Below are 24655 nucleotides of genomic sequence, written 5' to 3' on the forward strand. Positions count from 1 at the left end.
GCGCGCGAGTTGGATGGAAATGAGGCTAGCTAAGTGCTCAACAGTAGCATAATGCGGTTTTAAGTTATTTCATGCCACGCCTAGTGCATGTTGAGTCTTAAATAAAACACAGAGTTGCTAAAAATAATGACTTAAAACCACATTTACAAATACAGTGATACCTCGGCTTACAAACTTAATTGGTTGCCAGAAAGTGTGTGTAAGGTGAAAAGTTCATCTGCCAAACATTTCTTTCCCAGAAGAAACCATTAATGGCACGGTTTACAAGGTAGTGATGGTTGTGCATCCCAAATAAGCAAGCAGCAGGTTGTATTTGACAAATTGTATTAAAATAAAGTCAGCAGGAACAAAATCTAAAACATCAGTCATCTGAACAGAAAAGTACAAAGTATCAAAGAAAACCATGAGTAAAAATCCGCCAAGATGAAACAAACCTGACAGGGTGAAGCAAACACATCCAATGACCCGACACGGAATGGTGGTGCCGGGAGTCCTTTTAACTGACACTGATTGGAACAACCAACACCTGTGCAGCTGCAGGCGGGGCCAACCAGATCGTGACAATTAAAAATTAGAATAATCCGTTTCCAGGTCCCCATAATACATCATTTTTGTGCGGTTACGTTTGTTTCTCAAAAACTAGTTCGTATGCCAAGATTTTAATGTTCATAAGGCGAAAAGTTCGTTAGCTAAAGCGTTCGTAAACTGAGGTATCACTGTACCTCCTAGCTTAATGCTAACAGAATGGAAAATCCCATTGTGATGGAATGACTTCATTAAGTGGCGGACGCTAGGGAAAACGGGGTGGGGAGCTGCCCGTCGTGACAAAGTGAAGCTTTTTCTCAACAGGATAACAGAAAATTGCTTGTCGTGGCAAGTGTGTGTGTGTGTGTGTGTGTGTGTGTGTGTGTGTGTGTGTGTGTGTGTGTGTGTGTGTGTGTGTGTGTAGCTGTAACACGTTGCTGGAAAATAGTCAAGTTGAAACGCGACGCTTAACCTTTTGAACGTTCTCATGAGGTCATGTTACAAAATCATAGTGGGTGCTAAGGGGGGGGGCATTTTGGAGCCTCAAATCTGCACTCCTGCAAGGATAAAATGTCCCGTTCTTCCTCTTGTGCTTCCTCTCATACGGACTATCGTTTCCTATTTCCTTTCCTCTATCTAATGTCAACCGAATTTCACCATGTGGCCAACTCTTCCTTATCGGGTCCCAACTGAGAAATGACCTTGAGCGTCGACCTTTCGTCCTACCAAGTGGACGTTGTCCTTCTTCCTATTCGCTTGGTTGTCAAAGTGTCCACTGCGAGTGGAAGTAGTCCTCTCGTTATTAGTCTAGTATATAGTCAATTAGCTATCTGGCTATCTAGCTAGCTAGCTACTATCTAGCTGGCTGGCTATCTAGCTGTTGGCTATCGATTGGCTAGCTAGCTAGCTTTCTATCTATTTGAATTACTTCTGGGTTGAGTGAACGCTGGCGCGTGTGGCTGCCGTTGCTCACCCGCAGAAAAAAATATCCTGTGACTGTAAAGTGTCCTTGAGAGTTTTGGAAGGCGCTTATAAATGAAATGTATTATTGTTATTATTAGTTGGAAATAGGGAGGAATTGTGTCAGCAGTTGCATTACGCATCCACCAGATGGAGCCACACTAAAGGGAATACAATACAATTCAATGTGGATTTATTGATACATGCTTATACAAGTTGTCAAAAAAAAGTTTGTCAAACATTTAACTCATTCAGTGCCAGACGATGTGCAAAAATGTGCCCACTCCAGTGCCAGGGTTTTTGTCATTTTTACTCAAATTCCAGGATCCACAGAATATTGAGTTTTAGGACTAGATAAACATTCAATTCAGCGTAAGAAAGCTTTGGCCCTCTTTTTTTTCCATTACAAAAAATAGTTAATTCCTAAGTTATTTTGGTCTGCAGTTATATAAGCTTGAAATGGGGGCGGCTGTACAAAAGGTAAATGCTGCCCCTTCGTGGGAAGGAAAAACATTGTCAGAGGTCTGACCAGTGCTTTATCGGCATTGCCACAAGAAAAAAAACAAAACATGAACCAATTCAGGAATGGCGCTCCACGTCATGCTTTTCAATTCGGGAATACATTTGGGAATGGCAGTGAATGAGTTAAAATCCGGAACACCTCACTAGGTGCGTCCAAGAGGCGTCCTAATCAGATGCCCGAGCCACCTCATCTGACTCGTCTCTATATGGAGGAGAAGTGGCTCCATTCTGAGCCCCTCCTGGATGACCGGTTGAACTTTTGAAAAATCATATAGCACTTTATCAGGTGTGTAATGATCCCCATTTTTGGACTTGCATTTTATTACTGTCCAGATTTTTTTGGGACAAAAACAAACAAAATTAAACATAAAAATAGAACAAATTCCATTTTGGAAAATAACATAAAGTCGAGGCACTTCATTTCATTTCACTTGGTTTCACTCCCTGGTGCTTTCTACTATCTTTGTGACTGCTTTATTTATATTTATTGTATATGATACCTCCTGTCCATGTTAAGCGCTTTGTTACAGCTTCAGCTGTTGTTAAAGTGCTATATAAATCAATGTGTATGGATTGTATTGTATCAGACAACCGGGATGTAAATAATTGATCTGTGTCAACAAAACCCGGACCGTCACAAATCCGTACAAAACATTGAAGGACTATTTTTGGACGTGGCGGAATCCCGTCTCACCATGAGTGCACCCCTCCTTCCTCGTGGAGAGCCAGAATGACATAAGACAGCTATGCCTGCAGCCAACAAGCCCTTCCCCATACCGCCTCACAAGCCTGCAGTAGTGATGGGAATTGCAGCTCTTTTCAGAGAGCCGGTTCTTTTGGCTCGGGTCACTTAAAAGATTCGGCTCTTTTGGCTCCCAATGGCTCCTCTTTTTTTCATGTAAAGTTACGTGAAAAACGAATTACTCATGTAAAAAAATACACTATATCAAAAAATTTTATTGATATGGCTTGATTTATATGTGCACAGAGATCATCCACTAACTTTGACTTTCCCTGTGGTTACTCCGGTCTGATGATCAGCTGTCACTAATTTGCTTTTCATATTAATAATGCTATCATACCAACTAGTAAAAATATAACAATTGAATTATAATAACAACAGCATAATGTGATAACATTTGTCCACCTGTCTACCCTAATTCCCCTTCTCCTCAGTGCTGTGTGTGTCTGGAATTCTCCCCTCCCTCCTCTAACCACGCATATCAACCAATCACGTGCGGCTTTAACCGAAGACTCGGGGCGGGGATTAGAGGACAAAAAAATTCGGCTCCCATTACCGGCTACTTGTTCGGAAACGGCTCTCTTCGGTCATTGCAGAGATCCGGCTCAAAGAACCGTTTCGTTCGCGAACGACACACTAATAGGACGCATGCAGCCAGCAAGCCCCTCCCCATACCGCCTCACTAGCCCATGACGGGAAATGTGCAACCTCAAGCGAAAAAAAGCGTCCTACGTCTGGAACTTTTGCGGTTATTGACGGCCAACCAGTAGCTTCCTCTTTTGCTAAAAGAACGTCTGAAGATTTTTTTTAATGTAGAGTGGAAACGCAGACAGCTATTAGCGGCTAGAGCGGCGGTAGCAGCAAACTAAAGTCCAGTCCTTGTAAAGGGAGGCGGGGCGCCGTTTGTTTAGACTCGCCGTGAAAGAATTTGCAGAATGGCCGCCGCTGTTTTCGCGTTACTCGCGGTCGCTTGCGTCCTTTCGACACATCTGACGCGCGCATACAACGACGCTCCCTGCCAGCGAACCAAATGGAACGACGGCTTTAACACCTTCATCAAGCGTCACGTTCGCTCGGGGCTTCCCACCACTCTGGATGCCGGCGAATGGAGGATCTACATCAAGGACAACGGCGGCTGCGAAAGACCAACCCAATCCTTCCTGGAACCAAAAGACCTGGACAAGGTTCGAGCCGTGTGCACCAGCGCAGGCGGAAAAGCCTTCAAGAACAACCTGTGCATCAGCCGGGAGCCTTTCTCCTTCGTCACTGTGAGGAGCGAGCAGGGCACCTGCGGGATCAGGAACGTCGTCCGCGAAAGTAAACATCTGATCCTGGCTTGTGAGACGTTAGACAACCAGTGCGTGCCCGTCCATTTTGAGGGAAATCCTAAAAGCGCCAAGCCCAGCAACAATGCCAGAGGGTGCCAGGATCCCGACATCAAAGGCCACGCCCCCAACTTGAAAACAACATGGCTGTGGTTGCTGTCGGCCATGTTTGTTGTGATGTGCCTGGTTTGACAGTTTGGATCGATCCTTTTAAAGATTTTGATTGTATTATTCACATTTGGGGCTGATTTGAACTTTTTTAAGTCATTAACTTGTAACTAAGTGTTTACAAAAAATATTCTTCAACTTGCTTATAAGGAAGCAAGAATTGTTGGAAACCAATAATTGGTTGAGAAGCAATTGAATGTTTTTTTTTTTTGTATGGGTGTCACAGGGAAAAATATTTTTGTGGAACATTTGTGTGACTTCAAAAAATGTTCAGAACAGTAATAATAATAATATACATTTCATTTATAAGCACCTTTCAAAATTCTCAATGTCACTTTACAGTCACGGGATAAGTTTTTCTGTGGGTGAGCAGCGGCAGCCACACGCGCCAGCGTTCACTCAACCCGGAATAACTCAAATAAATAGAAAGCTATCTGGCTAGCTAATAGATAGCTATAGATAGCTAATTGATAGCTCTTCTTTTCCTTGTTTTGGCTGACAGATAGCTAATAGATAATAATCATGGATGTCTGAATCATTTCAAGGGCAACAAAACCCGCAAAAAAAAAAATCCTGCGGCTGTAAAGTGTCCTTGAATGTTTTGTAAGGCGCTTTTAAATGAAATGTATTATTATTGTTATGAGTGTGATTATTGTTATTGTTATTATGAGCCATTTTGGAAAAAAGGATACCCATTGTATCCTAACATTCAGCTAACGGAGCAACGGAGGTGAGCTGATTGTTTGACGGTTGGCTTCATTTGAGAGTGACAACAAAAAAAGAACAACATTCAAATAACACCAAACTGACCAGAAAGCAAATTATGTCGTGTAGGAAATATAAGCACATTATTTTTTTCCTTGTTTTTATTTTTTTATTCTTATTTTTGTATGGGTCTCAAGGGGTAAAATATTTTTGTGGAACCTTTGTGTGACTTCAAGAAAGGCTTCTGAAATTCAGAACAATAATAATATTACATTTTATTCATAAGCGCCTTTCGAAACTCTCGGCCTAGCACCGAAAAAAGAACAAAATTGAAATACCACCAAACTGACCAGAAAGAAAATAATATAGTGTAGGAGGTGTGTCTAAAAGATCGTTTTTTTTTATCCCGGAAATTGTATTTCATATAAACTGCTGTAACATTACACAAATTCACGATTAACACTGGATTTTAATAGAAAAACAAAACCCACTAATATGATTTCTTGTTAATATAGTGCACATACGTTAACGATAGGACCTGCATACTTTTTCAAAACAGTTTTTAAAGATCGATGAGTAGTTTTGCTTTATTTGGACGTTATTGTACCCATGGCCAGTTGGTATTTGAATTACTTCCGGGTTACGTGAACGCTGGCTCACCCGCAGTAAAACCCAACCTGTGACTTTAAAGTTTCCTTGAGAGTTTTTAAAGGTACTTATACATGAAATATATTATTAGTAGTGGTATTGTTAACTGCGAATGTATTGTTGGAAAAAGTTTACTGATCAACAGTATTAGCAGTGATTGATTAATTCACCACCAGGGGGAGCGCGCGTACCATTAGTGGTGTGAATACTACACTATGAGGCTCACTGGCCTGTAGACAATCTGGTTCAGTACGCCTCAAAATATCCCCTCAGGAAGCTGCTGCGGGTTGAAATTCCCCAAGTTTCTCCATGTCGACACGGCCAAGTTTTCGGTATGTTATAACTGGCGTTACTTAACCTAAAAACTCCACTTAAATTGCGCAAACTAACATCACTGGTGAGTAAACGAGTAGGACAGATAATTGTTCTTTCTGGTTTTACTTGTCAAGGAAAGTTTTAAAGGCGATTGAAATGCTCCCTTTTTGGGGGCAAATGTGGCTAATCATTTCAATGACACGCATGTGTTCTTTTATTTGTGTGCTTTTTAGATGCAAATGTTCGTTCGCAATATCGCATGAGTTGATGTCTTGAACCGGATGCCAAACAAAAAGGGAAATATGGGATTTAATTGGTTGCTCGTTTTTACATGACGAGTTTTATAACTTTGTAAGCTTTTGATAAATTGTCATTTTTATGTTTTAACACTACAGTATTGTCATTGGTGTTAAAGTTATCTAAAATATTTTTTTATAATCTCTTCAACACGTTTATATTGACGGCGTCTGATTGGCTGATGGAAACAGGAAGTGTGTTTTGTAGCCGGAAGAAGGTGTGTTCTCGTTCAGACTGCGAGGCAGACGTTGTAAAATAAAAGCTCTGCTCAAATCCAGTCCATCTCTTTTTGCTCATTCTTAAATTGATGTAAATTCTAGTGATGTGTCATTCGCGAACGAGCCGGTTCTTAGAGATGAAGTGAACGAAGAGAGCTGGTTCCTAACAAAGAGGCGGAAATTTCGAGCCAACTTTTTTGTCCTCTATTCCCCGCCCCTGTTCTTCGGTTAAAGCCGCACGTGATTGGTCAATATCCGTGGTAGAGGAGGGAGGGGAGAATACCAGACACACGGAGCAGTGAGAAGGGGGGGTATGGTCGACAGGTGGACAAATGTTATTACATTATGCTGTTATTATTCAATTATTATACTTTTTACTAGTTGGTATGAAAGCATTATTAATATGAAAAGCAAATTAATGACAGCTGATCATCAGACCAGAATAACCACAGGGAAAGTTAGTGGATGCTCTCTGTGCACATATAAATCAAGCCATATCAATAAAAAATATTTGATAGTGTATTTTCTTACATGAGTAATTTAGTTTTCACATAATCTTAAATTCTTTTTGGTAGTTAATTAATTTAAGCAACAAAAAAACAAACAAACTTGGGAGCCAAAAGAGCCAGATCTTTTCAGTGAGCCGAGCCAAAAGAACCGGCTCTTTCAGAGAGCCGGAGTTCCCATCAGTAGTAAATACGTTCTGCAGTTCGTGAAGGTGGCCCGTGTATTACCCCGTATTGACCGTACCTGACCTCTTATGTCACGTCGACGGGCAGACACATAAATATGTCGCCCACATATGTCAGCCAACTGTGGCTGCGAAGGAAGTAAAAGTGTACAACAATTATTGAGGAAAAGCACGAGGAGAATGAAAGAATGAGTGGTGAGTGAGAAGTGGGCCGACGGCGAGGTTCAGGGGTCGGCCGAACAGTAGGAGGCAAGAAGAAAAGGAGCAGTCGTGCACTTTTAATGAACTTAAAGGACAACCGAAGTCTCTGGACAAGTTGTGTCCATAATTTGTAAAATGGCTTCAAATGACTTCTACTGAGCGTATTTTACAAAGATTCCACCGCATAGAGGTATATTTTACGTTTTAAGACTCGCGCTGAATATTCCGGAACTCTTGTTTTTGAGTTGGTGACGAGTCCGTACGTGACGTCACTCAAGGAACGCCCCTGACCGAAAAAAAAGGACACATTGTAGCAGTCTTTCCAGCACGTCAATGCATTTTGCTGTGCTTGTTTGGTCTGAAAACGTCATGTTGCACCAAAAAGAGCCAGAAGAGGGCGACCAAGCTCCATATAAGGAATTTATCAGCCTGTGGAAATGGGCTGATTAATGCCTCACAGGAGCTCGGTCGCAAACTGGCACGGAATAAATTCTTTAATCGATTGCAAACATGTATGCTTTCCTCTTCAGAAGTATTTGAATCATATTCACAACTGGATGTCTAACAAGAAAGCATATTCTCCGAATCTGAAGCCATTGTTTTGATTCTCCTGCAATGAAAGACGTCTTGGCGTGACGTCACGAACTGGGGGCGGGACTTTCTGAAAATGCCCAATTCGCAGCTCAATTTTTTGCAGATTTTGGACACTTTAAGTCATTTTTATTGGTGTTTTGCATTTGACGAAAAATATCATACTGCGTGTTTTTGGTATTTTAGATGCTATAAAACGTTTTTCTGATGTCAGTTAGGAAACAAAAAAGTGACTTCGGTTGTCCTTTAAGGAGTTTTTGCGAGAAACAAACATGTCTGAACACAATTTGAGGTGCTGACTATGGGAACGGGCGCTTTGTTTTTTTTCTCAGCTTTTTCTCCTGTCCTCTTCCCGTCTTCACCCGTTTCACCGCTATTATCAGGGATGTATCTGGGCTGCGGCATTTATGCATTTTGACAGACACTGGCGCAACTTTGTAAATCCACTGCGCCAGAACTGGCGCAGTTTGTTGGAGCGATTTTGGAAGAAAAAAAAACACATAAAAAAAATACTTGACCGTTCCTCAAAGCAAACAAGACGAGAAAAGTGCTTTTTTTCGTTTTAATTGTCTTGAAAATACGATGACAATTCAAAATGACAACAACAGTAGTGAGGACACCGGAAGCCATATTTGCATGTGCCGATTGGAGCCGGGCGGCCATTTTACGTTGCCAACTCCGTCTTTTTTGTTTTGTTTTTTTGTTTGTTTTTAGTTTTTTTTTTTTTTTTGCTTCCATGTTCAAATCCCTGAGCGGGCTAATACAAGAATACATTGGGTATTGAAATGTGAACACATCAACATTTCAATCGGTGCAATTTGATGGGGATATCGGCTGAATCAGAAATAGAACTAAAAAAAACACTGTACAAAGTATTTACACGAACAATTCGCCCATGTCGGACGTCGCGATCATACAACACGTTAAAAACACAAAGAGCCAGCAAAGTGACATATTTAAGTGCTTCAAGAGTTCATCCATCGTATTTCCTTCCCATCCATGTATTTCACATCATTTGATTTTCCTGTCATGGACGAGTTCCAACAGTTGTTTTTCTCTTGGAAATTCGCCAGTTTGGCTAACTAAGGCTCGCTTTGGGGAGACGATCGCTTTTCTGCTTGAGAAGTGGAGTTAAGAACAATTTCTTGTTGTTTCTCTTTTGCTTTCTCGGGCTCCTTCATCCTGAAATGACCACACAAAAAACTCATTACGTTCTTCGAGTCAGACTCGTTTGACAGTTTGGCCAATAGAGGTCGCTCTTTGTCCAAAAATAGAAGTCTGCGAGTGTGGCGTACAGTTATGAAAATGGACATTATTTCATGACGAAAATGAGATGATTAGTTATTAGTGAATGAATGGATCAGAATGTTGGAAAGAAAAGATGTTACAATGCTTGTACACCAAGCTGTCATGACAAAAGACACTTCGAAAAGCAAAGGAAACCCCAGAAGAACTGCTTTAAACACCCAAAAGAGCTTGTGGTTTCTAAACTTTTGTTTAATTGTGTTGAGGGGGAAAAAAATCACAATTATTATGGCCTTAAAGAATTGTATAAAAAATTAAGACGACACTTGTAAAGAAAAGCAGATTAGAAAATGGAGGAACGGATAGATAAAAATAAAACAAATGCAAGAAGCCATTTTGCTAAAGATTTTTTTTTGTCACTGAAGTCGGCAACTTGATTTTCACCCCACTTTTCCGAGTTTGACGCTGAAAACACCAAAGTATATGTGAAACGTGTTATCTGGTGGCTAAAGCTAAATGGCCAAGCTAAGCTAAATCCCTAAAGAGCCATTTTGTGCTGACAATTTGGTTTCTAGCTGTTGTTGTTTGTTTTGAAGTGGATTATACTCATTGAAAATGTTGATGAACCTCGTGTGATTGTGTGTGCAGTACTTGGTTTTTGTTGACTAGCTAAACTACTAAATACAATTACTAACTATGGTTTTGCGATTGTGTACATGCTACATACATGCTTTATCATGCTCTGTGTTTTTTGCCGCCATTTTGTGTTACATATTAGTGATGTGTCATTCACGAACGAGCCGGTTCCTAACAAGGAGTCGGAAATGGGAACCAATTTTTTTCTTCCTCTATTCCCCGCCCCCGGTCTTCGGTTAAAGCCGCACGTGATTGGTCGATATCCGTGGTAGAGGAGGGAGGGGAGAATTACAGACACACGCAGCAGTGAGGAGAAGGGGGGGGGGCTTAGGGTAGACAGGTGGACAAATGTTATTACATTATGCTGTTATTATTATTCAATTATATTTTTTACTAGTTGGTATGATAACATTATTAATATGAAAAGCAAATTAGTGACAGCTGATCATCACAGGGAAAGTGAAAGTTTGTGGATGGTCTCTGTGCACATATAAATCAAGCCATATAAATAAAAATATTTGATATTTTTTACATGAGTAATTCGTTTTTTACATAATTTTACATGATTTTTGCTAGTTAATTAATTTAAGCAACAAAAAAAAAGACAAAAAAAAAAAACTGAGGAGCCGTTTGGGAGCCAAAAGAGCATCTTTTTAGTGAGCCGATCCAAAATAACCGGTTCTCTGAAAAGAGCCGGAATTCCCATCACTATTATGTCCAATTACAAACGTCACGATACACTAGTTGAGTTTTATATGCTCACTGCTGGTAACTAGGCTAAAACTTCAGCTCCTCTGCTAACAAACAGTGAATATATTGATTAGATTGATTACCTCTGGGATTGTTTCCATCACTATTGGAAAGTGATTAGCCAAAGAAAGTGAGTCAAAGTGAATGTTTGGTGAAAGTAAAGAGAAGATTTTAGATTGAAAAAAAAGGGAATCATTTTGGGGTGCTTGACTCAACCTTTGCATCGGAGCTGGCCGGTTATTGGTAAGGACGTCCCAGCTAGAGGTGGAGCTGTCACGAGAATATAAAAAGACACAATCATCGGGAAAAAAAAGACATTGTGACAAAATCATTGAGGTGATCAAAGAGCAACGTATGATTAGACATGATTGATTGTGTTAGATCGGGGTGGATATTTTGTCATGCAGGGGTTGGGGGTGGGCGGCTGAAGTTATCTGAAAGACTGTCAGGACAATTCCGTTCAGGTCAATGAACATCAGGACGATGGACACAATTCAAAAAAAATTTCTGTAAAGACCCCCCCCCCACCCACAGTGGATTTGAGATGAAATAGTTTTTAAAAGTATCAAAAGTCATATCTGTCAACCTTGGCCCCTGATAAATGATTACAATTCCCATATAAAAGTTGGAGTACGCCGTACATTATTTGAAATGATTTTTAAAATACGCTAAAACTTTAGGAGGACCTTTCAGTTATCCTTTAAAGGACAACCGACACTCCGGACAAGTTGCGTCCATAATTTGTAAAATCACTTGAAATGACTTCTACTGAGCGTATTTTACAAAGATTCCACCGCATATAGCTATATTTTACCTTTTAAGAGTCGCGCTGAATATTTAGGAAGTCTTGTTTTCGAGTTGATGACGATCCCCGCGTGACGTCACGGAGGGAACGCCCCTGACCAAGAAAGTGACACACAATGCATTTTGGGTACTCGTGTTGATCCGTGTTGATGGCAAAATTAGAAGAAAAACTACATAAATAACACGATGGTGAATCGTTGTGTGTCGCAGCCAATTGGGGTAACAAATCAGCCCATTTCCAACGGAGCTTGTGCGCCATCTTGTGCATTTTCTGGGCACTACATTGGAGTCCAGACGGCTCAAATTGACACGGAAGGACTTCTTTAATCGATTGCAAACATTTATGCTTTCCTCTTCAGAACTATTTGAATCATATTCATAATTGGATGAGTAACATGAAAGCATCTTCTCAGAATCTGAACTCTCTGAAGCCATTGTTTTGATTCTGGAGCAAGGGAGTTTGTGAAGGAGTATCCTGGCGTGACGTCACGAAGAAGGGGGCGGGGACTTTCTGAATCTGCCCAGTTCCGAGCTTATTTTGTGGCAGTTTTTGGACGCTTTTATTGGTGTTTTGCATTTGACTAAAAATACCAGCCTGTGTGTTTTGGGTATTTTAGATGCTATAAAACGTTTTTTTGATGTCAGTTAGGAAACAAAAAAATGGTGTCGGTTGTCCTTTAAACATACACTCCATAAGAAATATAGCAGTGAAGCAACTTACGAACAAATTCAACTTACGAACGACCGTTCGGAACGGATCTCCTTCGTAAGTTGGGGACCGTCTGTAATCATCAACCCAACATTGAATTTTGAATCCCATATTTTCCGCACTATAAGCAAAGTCGCTTGTATCCCAAGTCCATTTTCCAAATTCCACCGCTTGTAGAAAAACCCTGAAAGTTCTCTCACGCTTTCTCAACCCAAAAAAGGGAATGTTAAAAAACACAGAACGGTTAATGTCAAATGCAGAGCGCCACCTGTTTACCGCCGCCTTTTGACGGTGGAGTAGAGTGCAAAATCTGCCAAGAGACGGGAAGATAGTTAACGGCGGATAGGAACGACGATATAACTCAAACTCCACTCGCTTGACATTTTTCGGTAGCCACCCCGACATCTTACCGTACGGTCTTGACGATAAATCGGACCACGACGGCAAGGCCCACGCAGCCGCACATGATGCCGATGACGATGGCGGTGACCTCACCTGTGGAAGGCACGGACGGTGTTAAAACCTCCCTTTGGGTTGGGTTAGCATGACCCGCAATGAGGCAAGACTTACCCGAAGAGAGCTCCTTGCCTGATTCTGCAATAGGCAAAGACCAGAAGAATTGTTAGTGTTTAAAGGAAAACCGATGTCTCCGAACAAGTTGTGTCCATAATTTGTAAAATGTCTTCAAATGACTTCTACTGAGCGTATTTTAAAAAGATTCCACCGCATATAGCTAGATTTTACGTTTTAAGACTCGTGCTGAATATTCCGGAAGTTTTTGAGTTGGTGACGAGTCCGTACGTGACGTCACCGAAGGAACGCCCCTGACCAAAAAAAAAAAAGGACACATTGTAGCAGTCCTTCCATCACGTCAATGCTTGTTCGGTCTGAAAACCGCGTGTTGCACCAGAAAGAGCCAGAAGAGGGCGTCCAAGCTCCATGTAAGGAATTTATCAGCCTGTGGAAAAGGGCTGATTCATTCCTCACAGGAGCTTGGTGGCCATTTTTCTGCTTCTTTTTGGGTGAGACATTTCCCCCCAATGTTGCCTCAAAATGGCACGGAATAAATTCTTTAATCAATTGCAAACATGTGTAACAAGAAAGCATATTCTCCGACTCTGAAGCCATTGTTTTAATTCTCCAGCAATGCAAGACGTCTTGGTGTGATGTCACGAACTGGGGGCAGGACTTTCTGAAAATGGCCAATTCGCAGCTCAATTTTTTTTTGCAGATTTTGGACACTAAGTCATTTTTATTGATGTTTTGCATTTGACTAAAAATATCATACTGCGTATTTTGGGTATTTTAGATGCTATAAAACGTTTTTCTGATGTCAGTTAAAAAAACAAAAAAGTGACGTCGGTTGTCCTTTAATTTGAGTGTTGATGGACAGACGGACGGACAGACAGACGTTTTCAGGACCTCCCACTTTAATCACACTTTGCACGAATTCTTTTTCTCGTTGTCTTTGTCTACGACTCTGCCCCCCTCCTCCCCCTACAACCACTATCACTCACCCTCCATTTTCCTTTCTGCTTTTCTCAGTTGGAAAAACAATGAAGTCAGTGTTTTCGCTTGCGCAATTTACCCTCCCCGCTTCCCCCAATCATTTCTCATGTTGGTAGCCCCTCGTCTCTTTTCATGTTTCGCGCATTTCTCGCCACGTTGCACTTTTCGCCCCCCGTCCCCACCGTGTAGTGCTAATTGTGCACTTTGGTTTACATGCAACCCCCGCCCTCGCCTCCGCTGTGGTGTCCTTGTTGATTGAAATACAAGAAAGTGATGCGAGGTGGCAAGTCACGGTCGTCTCTTCCGCAAACACATTCTGCTAAATTGGCTCAGAAAAGTAAATAAATAAATCAACGAATGAAGAAATCACAAAATAAATTGATACATGAATTATTGGTTAGATCAACAAATAAATGGTTAGCTAAATTGTCTCATAAAATCAATGAATAAATCACTTTTTGACTTCAAGATGGCGCCGCGAGAGTGGCTGCCATTCGAGCAGCTCCTATATTTTGTTTTTCTACTTCTTTCTTTCCTTTCCTCTCCCTTTCATAACTTTGCTGCTGTGAAATGTAAATTTCGCCATTGCAAGACGAATAAAGGTACATCCAATCCAATAAATGACATAAATAATTGTTTAAATAAAGAAATTATTGTTAGCTAAATTGCCTCATAAAATGAAGAAATAAACGAAGAAATCACCAAATGATGACACAAATAAATAAAGAGTTAAATAAATTATTGGTTAGATAAATCAATAATTGGTTAGCTAAATTGGCTCATAAAATAGAGAAATCAATCACTAAATGATGACGCAAATAATAGTTAAATTAATTATTGGTTAGATAAATAAATTGCTTAGATTAATTTATTAGTTAATTGATCGATTAATTAATTGGTTGATATATGATTAGATAAATACATAAATATGTGGGTATGCATTTAATTAAATTGATAAATAAATGTAGATAAATATGTGGGTATATAATAAATTAATTAAGTAAATAAATAGTGGTGAGCTGAATTGGCTCATAAAATAAAGAAATACATGAATAAATGACTAAATGATCACACAAATAACTTAATAGCTGAATAAATTATTGGTTAGATCAATAAATTGGTTAGATTAACTTATTAGTTAATTGATCGATTAATTAATTGGTTGATATATGATTAGATAAATACATAAATATGTGGGTATACATTTAATTAAATAGATAAATAAATAAATTGATAAATAAATGTAGATAAATATGTGGGTATACAATAAATTAATTAAGTAAATAAATAGTGGTGAGCTGAATTGGCTCATAAAATAAAAAAATAAATGACTAAATGATCACACAAATAACTTAATAGCTGAATAAATTATTGGTGAGATCAATAAATTGGTTAGATTAATTTATTAGTTAATTGATCGATTAATTAATTGGTTGATACATGATTAGATAAATACATACATATGTGGGTATACATTTAATTAAATGGATAAATAAATATAGATAAATATGTGGGTATACAATAAATTAATTAAGTAAATAAATAGATAAGTGCATATTAATAAATATAAATACATGTAAAGAAAAGAGATAAATGGATAAATAAATATAAATACAAAATAGGAATAAATAGATAAATACATAGATACATACATAGAATTTAAAAAATTAGGGGAAGATTAACAAAATAAATACACACATAAATAAATAAATAATCCTGACAAAAATGAAGTGACAAGCACTCGGGTTAAACGGGCACTGAAAAATGGCCGCTAACGAGCTGACTTGTCACCTGCAGTGAAGGAGGCAAAGACGACCCTGTGGTTCAGCGGCTGCGTGGCGCGATAGTTATCCTGAAGCAACATCCGCTCGGGGTCTCCCGCTTGGCTGGAGTACAGGATGGTCTCCATCTTCAGCAGCTGCAGAGGGGACATTGTGGAATTCATGCCATCTTGGTCGACACAACAACAACGAAAACAAGTCAGTTGCTTTATTTCGTGGTTGCCCGCTGGAATGCATGTTGCGCTAAAATTTTGTCAATTTTTGAAAGGGGCAAGAAATAAATACATACATACATACATACATACATACATACATACATACATACGTACATACATACATACATACATACATACATACATACATACAGAAATGCATAAACATACAAATAAATACACAAATTTACAAATAAATACACAAATATACAAATAAATAAATATACAAATAAATAAATATACAAATAAATGAATTGATAAATAACAAATAAATACATAAATCAATAAATATACAAATAAATTTGAAAGGTGCTTATAAATTACATTTGTTTATTTATTATTCTTATTCTTCTTCTTTTTTCTTCTTTTTCTTCTTCTTCTTCTTATTATTATTATTATTGTTATTATTGTTGTTATGGATGAATAAATAGATAAACAAGTACAAAAATGAATAACTATTTAAATAAATGGATAAATACACATGTCTATAAATGAATAAATACATAAATGGATGAATAAACAAAGGTATAAATAAAATACACAAATACATAAATATACAAATAAATGAATAAATGGATAAAAAATAAGTAAATATATATATATAAATAGACGGATAAATAAATTCATACATAAATGCATAAATAAAAAAATAAACACAACAATCAATAAATAAATATACAAATAAATACATAAATGGATAAATAAATAAAAGGTCTTACATACAATTAGAGATGATCTGCGCAATGTGAGTCAAGCTGTGCCCAATGGTATTAAATTTTACAATATGCAACAGGGTCAATAAACCAAAAATGTTTGCAAACTGCTGAAAATTCATTTACAATATGTTGTGATAGAGAAATGCGCCGGAGAGACGTTTAGTTGGTAGTGTACGCAATTGTCAGCCCCCACCTGAGCCTTTGAGATTTCAACCCTCTCATGGAACACAGTCCACACGACGCTCTGGTAGCATGGCGGCGTCGTCAGTGAGCCGTTGTAGCGATAGTAGCGGCCCAGATCTTTAGGGAGCAGCGACTGCACGTCGAAGGCTGGGATCAATACTTTCTGGTCTTTTGGTAGAAACACCCAGAAAAATCATCATGCGATTAAAATTAAGACATTAGCCACTAGCTAACTGTAAATAGCGAAAAATGCTAATATGGGTTATGTTAAAAAAGATATATGTATGACCCCAAAATGTGTTTTTTTTATTCCAAACTCATTTCATGACAAAATATGAAAAATCAAAGGAGTAATATATTCTTTATCCCGTGCATAGATTCATTAACTCATTCACTGCCAAACATGTGCAAATATGTGTCCACTCCAGTGCCAGGGTTTTTGTCATTGTCACTTGAATTCCAGGACCCACTGAATATTGATAATAATAATAATAATACATTACATTTTAAAGGGCAACCGACGTCACTTTTTTGTTTTTTAACTGACATCAGAAAAACGTTTTATAGCATCTAAAATACCCAAAACACGCAACGCAGTATGATATTTTTAGTCAAATGCAAAACACCAATAAAAATGACTTAAAGTGTCCAAAATCTGCAAAAAAAAATTGAGCTGCGAATTGGGCATTTTCAGAAAGTCCCGCCCCCAGTTCGTTACGTCACGCCAAGACGTCTTGCATTGCTTAGAATCAAAACAATGGCTTCAGATTCGGAGAATATGCTTTCTTGTTACACATCCAGTTATGAATACGATTCCAATAGTTCTGAAGAGGAAAGCATACATGTTTGCAATCGATTAAAGAAGGTTTTCTGGGTCGTTTTGATGGCTCAAGACTGACGTGTAGTGTCAGAGAAAATGCAGAAGATGGTGGCAGAGCTCCGTGTAAGGAATGAATCAGCCCGTTTCCACAGGCTGATTCATTCCTTACACGGAGCTTTGTCACCCTCTTCTGCCTCTTTTTGGTGCAACACGAAGTTTTCAGACCAATCAAGTACAGCAAACGGCATTGACGTGATGGAAGGACTGCTACAATGTGTCCTTTTTTCGGTCAGGGGCGTTCCTTCAGTGACGTAGGGTGAGGACTCGTCACCAACTTAAAAACAAGACTTCCGGAATGTTCAGCGCGAGTCTTAAAACGTAAAATATAGCTATATGCGGTGGAATCTTTGTAAAATACGCTCAGTAGAAGTCATTTGAAGCCATTTTACAAATTATGGACACAACTTGTCCGGAGACGTCGGTTGTCCTTAATATTTATGACAACATAAATATTAAATTCAGCATTAGAAACCTTATACTCTCTTCTTTTATAAGAAAAAAAGAGTTAATTCCTAAATTATATTGGGTCTGGAATTATATGAGCTTGAAATGAGGGCGACTGTCCAAAATACAATGCAATACACATATTGGTTTATATAGCGCTTTAACAACAGCCAAAGCTGGAACAAAGCACTAACATGGAATAAAAGGGAAATGCTGCCCCCTTGTGGAATAGAAAAAAAAACACATTGCCAGAGGACATGGCCAGTGCTTTATCGACACCTAAGCATGAAAAAAACAAAAGTCGGGAATGGCGCTCTATGTCATATTTTCAATTCCCAAATCAATTTGTGAATGAGTTAAAAATAAGTGACGCACTGAGAACCTGAAAAAGGAGCTGAGCCTTCAATACTTTTTGTCTCTATGTCTGGCCACCAGAATGGGCAGGAAGGAGAAAATATGACAACTGTCTCATTCTTCTTATTTTTGTATGTTTTGAGGGAAGAAAAACAAACATCGACAAATACTGTTTTTCTTTCTGAATAAGAGACAACACAGAATTCGAAATTAATCTTGGGTCTAGGCACCACTTGCCAATCGGCGGACTTACTTGCATGTCTGATACGGCTGAGGAAGTTGATGATGTTGTCGAAGGGCGGATTGGTCTCCTCGCCGATCTGCAGGAGATCACGGCGACCGATCAAAATGCGCGTCAAATTAGCATCAACGTTCCTCAGCGTGTCTCGGAAGTTATACCACAATGAGAATTCCCAAAACAGCCAAGCCGTCCCTTTGCGTCATGGCGGCGGACATGTTGGGGTAGAGCTCGGAGTTGTAGTGCACCACGTGCAGCTGCAAAGAGGACGCAAGAGCAGACATTGGTCGGCGCTCTGTTTTCATGCCTATGGAACGGGCTCCCGATCACCCACGTTTGGAAACGGGATTGATTTGTGAGGCCTTTCAATTGATTTGCATGTGGGAGCAGGAAAGCAAAGTCATCCGTTTTTTCCCCTTTCTTTAGTTTCCTTTTTGTTTTTTTTTTTTTTTTTTTAATGGGCAAAATTGGACTCGCGACCTTTGCACTGTGAACCCGGTGTGCTAACTAACCACTTGACAAACGGGGCTGCCAATGGGCAAAATTATGATTTTCATATATTGCATTTTTTTTCGAATGCTGATGTGATTAAAAAACAAAACAAAATCCACTATCCTTTGAAGCAAAAGTAAATTAAAAAAAAACAAAAAATTAAACACATAAATAAATTGATAAATGAATGAATAAATGGGTAAAAGAATGAATTAATGAATTAATTAATGAATACACGAATAAATACGCGAATAAATACGCGAATAAATACGCGAATAAATACATGAATAAATACATGAATAAATACACGAATAAATATGCGAATAAATACACGACTAAATACACGACTAAATACAATAAATACACGAATAAATACACGAATAAATACATGCATAAATTCGCGAATAAATACGTTAATAAATACACGACTAAATACACGAATAAATAAACGAACAAATAAATGAATAAATTGATAAATGAATGGAACAATTAGTGAATAAATCAATCAATCATACATACATACATGCATACATGCATACGCGCGTACACACACAGATACATAGATATATACATACAATACATACATACGTGGGCACATACACACACACACGCATACATACATACATACATACATACATACATACACACGTACACACACAGATACATAGATATATACATACAATACATACATACGTGGGCATACACACATACACACACACGCATACATACATACATAATTACATACATACAAACATACATATATAAACACACACACATGCATACATACATATATAAACAAACAAATAAACAACCATAAGAAGAATGAATAAATAAATAGATACATAAATACATAGACATATAAATGAATTGGTAAATGAATGGGTGAATAAATAAAGAAATAACCAAAAAATGAATGAATAAATAAATACACATATAAATAAACAATCCATATACTGTCATTTCTTGCGCTAAGCATTTTCTTGCCCAATGATTAAATAGTACTTCGAAGGCAGCACAAAACCGCTTAACTAGAAAGCAAAAATAAATAATTTTGTCCATTTCTTGTCATCAAAATCAACGTAAACTATTCGCATTATTGAGGTTAATACATTTGCCCTGCAAATGGTTGCAAATACACACACACACACAAATATATTAGCAGTATACGACCCAATGTACAGTAAACACAAATAAAACATGTCTGCCTTCTAGTGATATTACAGATGTATTCATTATTTATTATTTACCTATTTTTATATGTGTATTTATTATCCACTCTTTATTTATTCATTCATTTATTTATTAGTCATCATTTATGTATTTAGTTATTTATTTCTTTATTTATTATTGGGTGGTGAAATGAATCACAGGTCCCACTCCGGTGTTCTGCCATTTTGCAATCCGTGAAAAAAGAATCATTTAAGTTGGGTATTTCAATTTTTTCAGGGTTGTGGTTTTGTCACATTTGACATCCTAACTCCTAAAATTAAAAACTCCATCATAGTCGTCGGGGAAAAAAAAACAACATAACGCTTACCTCTGCTTCTGCGCTCTGGCCATTGATGGTGTGTTCACTGCCTCCGGAATTGGGACCGCCGCTGCCCCAATGGAGGTGCATCTGCACTGCTGAGAATAGCCACGGGAGTCCGCGCAGGGTCATCCAGTCCGGCAGTTCGATCACGGCTAGGGAGGGGGACAATTATGAAATAGTTCACCGTACTTCACAGTTAACTATAATAATTTTTTTAATGTTGCCATGGTTACCTGTGTGTCCATTATTATACAGCGTAAAGGGTCTGTTGCCGTGCTGACCGTAACCCAACGGGGTGAGCGGGGTCAGCCTGGGGTCATATTTAGTTTGACTGGTCACCACATCAATGGGAGATTGTGAGGAACCGCCGCATTGGGGAAAATGTTCTGACCACTCCGACTGACCCACCATGCCTTCAATCGGGGAAAAGAAGCTTCGTTATGCAATCTCAACTCCAGTTTCGACACCGACATAGTTTTGGGACATCGTTTACAACAGGGGTGTCAAAGTCATTTTTTGCCGCGGGCCACATTGTAGTCATGGTTTCCTCTCGAGGGCCGTTATGAGTTTGGGGAACCCATTAGAATGTTTAAATCCCTTCAAATATTACATATAGAGCACACAGCAAATTAATGAATAACTCGTTTTCAAATCTGAAGTCAAGAATAATGACTTTTATTGTGGTTGACATCCAAAAATATGAAATTTTGGCTCAGATTTTAGCAATCATCATAGAATTTAATAAGTTTGATTTGCTTTCGCGGGCCGAAAAAAATGATGCGGTCGGCCGGATTTGGCCCGCGGGCCTTGACTTTGACACCTGTGGTTTACAATTAAATAGATTTGGGACGTAGCCCTTCCACTCATTCATTTTCCCCCCACATTTCTACTTAATATGAGAAATTGATTACTAAATAAATAAATAAATAAATACATAAATAAATAAATAAATAAATAAATAAATAAATAAATAAATAAATAATTGAATGAATAAATACATTAAAAAAAAAATAAATAAAAGATGGATGGATACATGGATAGATACATAGATAACTAACTAAATAAATAAATGGTACATGGGGAAATAAGTAAATAGTAAATAAAGAGTAAATAAACGTGAATAAATAAATGGTGAATAATAAATGAATGAATGAATAGCAAAATAAATAATGAATAACATGTAAATAAATAATTCACTAAATAAATGAATGGGGAGTAAATAAATAAATAAACAAATACATGAATAAATGGGTATATAAGTCAATAAGTCAAAAACAACCTGGGAACGGATTATTCTCATTTTAATGGTTTCCTATGGGAAATTAACTTTTGGGATACACACTTTTCACCTTACACACTCTGTCTGGGAACCAATTAAGTTCGTAAGCCAAGGTATCACTGTACCTGTTGTTTTAAAGTGGTATCCATGTTGTAGTCTCCGAGCATTTGTATGCAGGTGTATTGAAAACCTCCAGTGTCGTCACGTCGAAACAAACTTGAATAGAAACCACACTGTATCTAGTACTGCTTCTGCTACTGGTACCTCCAATCACATACAGTGCATTGGCGCCCCTCCTTCTCTGAATACATGCCAGCTGTGCGCCCCATTCATGCCCACTGCGCCATTGTCCGGCGAATAGGCACGCTCAGTGTGGGTCGGCATCACAATAACCTGTGTGTTTATTGTGCGCCGACACACAAACCGTCCCGTCTCCCTCTCGCGCTCTCTCGCTCTGTGACGCTGGCCTGCGAACGGTCACCGTCGTGCGGTTGCCACTCTTCGCTTGCCTTCTTAGCCTGTACTTTTTTCCTCCTCGCTACCCCCTTTGCAGCCCTCCATCATCTCTGTGTGACCGCTGTGCTCACGCCAGCCCGCCCAACTGTAACTAATCCGTACAGAGAGGCAAGGAAAAGGGGAAATAGAGGGGGAAAAGGCCGGGAGAATCACACGCATGTACGCAGACGTGAACGAGATTTCCTAATTTGATAAAAAAAATTCATTAGATGGAAGCTTTGTGTCTTATTTGAGAACTTCGAAATGACATCTTTGGAAGTTTTTGGGTAAACTTTGCAGCCATTGGGCCATATATGACCCCCCTGGTGAGCAATTAACAAGGCCTGTTTTCTATTCTTTCTTTCTAAAATTAATTCAAAAAAAATAATAATAATAATAATAATAATAATAATAATAATAATGATAATATAAATAAAATATATAGTATATATTATATATATAGTATAATAAATTATATTTATATATTTTATATATAATATAATATATATTATATATTATATAATATAATATAATATAATACAATATAATATAATATAATATAATTATATTTCTATATTTTATATATAATATAATATGAATTATATATATATATATATATATATATATATATATATATATATATATATATATATATATATATATATATATATATATATATATATATATATATATATATATATAATAATTCTAAATTTAATTCTAAAAATAAGTAAATGTTCAGAAAAAGCTAAAAAAAAAGGCAAAAATGAATTGTTGGAATAAACATATTACTGCTTATTGTTGTGATTGTTTTTTTTTCTTCTTCAAATTGTTATCCTGTTTGAAAAATCACATTTCCAAACTCAACAATGCAACTAACTCATGTAAACTGTCTACAAATGAACACCCGAGTTCAGACGTCTTGGATCACACAATTTAAATCTCAAATAACCTATAAGAAACTTTGAAACTCACCAGTGTAAGTCCAGCTAATTTCCTCTAAAAAAACAGAAGAGGGGGAGTCAAGTCATTCAACTATTACATAAATAAATAAATAAATAAAAATACATGTGCAATCAAACCTCGGTTTTCGAACGTCTCGGTTCTCATCCCATTCGGTTTTCAACCAAAAACGTCATATTTTTTATGCCCCGGAGTTTGGTTCTCAACCAAACTGAGTGCATCTGAATGCATCACTCGACTACCCTGTGCTTCCTTCTACGTCACTTCCTTAAATGTCACGTCTTCCTCATTGTCTCATTGTGACCGACGCATTAATATTGTTGTTGTTTTATTTTTGCGAAAATGCTGACATATTTGGTTAAGATCTCCTGAATAGTATGATTTTAAAGCAAGCAGAGGATGTTTGAAAAGTTAGTGTGCCCTGTGTTTGCCCAAAGACAGCTGGGATAGGTGCCAACACGCCCCGTGGCAGAAAGATAGAGAAATTTTTATGGACAGATGTTAATGTTGACGTTAAAAATTGGCGAAAATAAAAGTTTGTTTTTATAGAATTTTACACATGACCTGCTCTATTAAGTTTTTATCCAGTTTATGTGATGAAATAGTTAAAAAGTTGTTTTCTAGACTTTGAACGGATTAAATTTTTTTACATTGATTTTAATGGAAAGTGCTGTTTCGGTTTTTGAACAAATCGGTTTTCGAACAGGTTTCTGAAACGGATTGTGGTCGAAAACCGAGGTATCACTGTACTTTATTGTGCTCATGGATTTTGACTGTTGGACTACAAATATTGCACCTCTTAGTAACATAACAAATTAAATAAAATCAAAAATATCGCATCTCACATCACCCAGCGTTGATTATGATGTGAATGAAATTCTTACCCGTAAGGGCCCAATGGAAGCCGGATAGCAAAAGTAGCACAAAAGGAGCCCCGGAATCCATGATAGCCCTCCTTGCGCCCACACACACATACGACACAGCCAAACGCACAAACAGCCGACGAAGGGATGAAGAGTGAAGTGAGGGAGCGAGGGGGGACAGAAAGGGACACCGAGTGAGGGAGAGAGAGGGAGAGTGAGAGGGAGAGTGGGTGAAGGTGGGGGGGGGGGGGTGCGCGCCACCGGGGTACAGAGAACTCACCTGCCACTTGAGTGGTTGGACGCGAGATGGTTTTCGGGCTCCTTGAACAGGTGCTGATGTGACGCAGACCAAACGGTGCAAAGTCGCGAGTAGCCAAGGGCAATGTGTGTATATATATATATGAAATATATATATGAAAAATCAACAATATGTGTAGAAATTTGAACAAATTAAAAAAAATATATTTTTATTTATGGGGCGGGGGCATATATTTTTTTTTTCAAATATATATATTTTATGTAGTATATATTTATATATTAAAGTGACTGAGTTTTGAAATGCGCTTATAAATGAAATGTTTATCATTCTATTTATATATAGTTAGATGTTATATATATAAAGTATATATATATATATATATAATATATTTTTCATAGAAAAAA

At 38.0% G+C, this 24655-nt stretch overlaps 2 protein-coding genes and 1 long non-coding RNA gene across 8 annotated transcripts in view; 2 read left to right on the forward strand and 1 right to left on the reverse strand.

Moving 5' to 3' along the window:
- Positions 1-15499, forward strand: part of LOC148897025 (uncharacterized) — a 60686-nt gene extending 45187 nt beyond the window's left edge. Inside the window, exon 8 of the long non-coding RNA XR_016115427.1 lies at positions 15359-15499. This is a non-coding gene — a long non-coding RNA (uncharacterized LOC148897025). The remainder of the gene's footprint in view (positions 1-15358) is intronic.
- On the forward strand, positions 390-6484 carry LOC148897027 (uncharacterized). The gene is made up of 2 exons (XM_088999226.1): positions 390-903; positions 950-6484. Exon 2 carries the CDS (start codon positions 3685-3687, stop codon positions 4264-4266), a length of 582 nt encoding a protein of 193 aa, XP_088855352.1. The 5' UTR covers positions 390-903; positions 950-3684; the 3' UTR covers positions 4267-6484.
- On the reverse strand, positions 8460-24127 carry ca14 (carbonic anhydrase 14). Of its 6 annotated transcripts, XM_088999575.1 has the most exons (13): positions 24014-24127; positions 23142-23165; positions 20626-20805; positions 20399-20544; positions 18531-18626; positions 18385-18451; positions 16464-16621; positions 15353-15479; positions 12623-12646; positions 12463-12547; positions 12321-12362; positions 10756-10809; positions 8460-9090 (listed from the first exon to the last, which is right to left on the reverse strand). In XM_088999575.1, the coding sequence occupies exons 1-13, from the start codon at positions 24072-24074 to the stop codon at positions 8991-8993; spliced, it is 1164 nt and encodes a 387-aa protein (XP_088855701.1). In that variant the 5' UTR covers positions 24075-24127; the 3' UTR covers positions 8460-8990. The 6 variants fall into 6 exon arrangements, 4 of the variants coding, with proteins under 4 accessions (XP_088855701.1, XP_088855702.1, XP_088855704.1 ...); XM_088999576.1 differs by lacking the exon at positions 12321-12362; XM_088999578.1 differs by lacking the exon at positions 10756-10809.
- Positions 24128-24655: the final 528 nt, after the last annotated feature.

The sequence above is a fragment of the Hippocampus bargibanti genome, linkage group LG06, assembly GCF_051943395.1.
Source record: "Hippocampus bargibanti isolate YZ-2025 linkage group LG06, ASM5194339v1, whole genome shotgun sequence".
NCBI lineage: Eukaryota > Metazoa > Chordata > Actinopteri > Syngnathiformes > Syngnathidae > Hippocampus > Hippocampus bargibanti.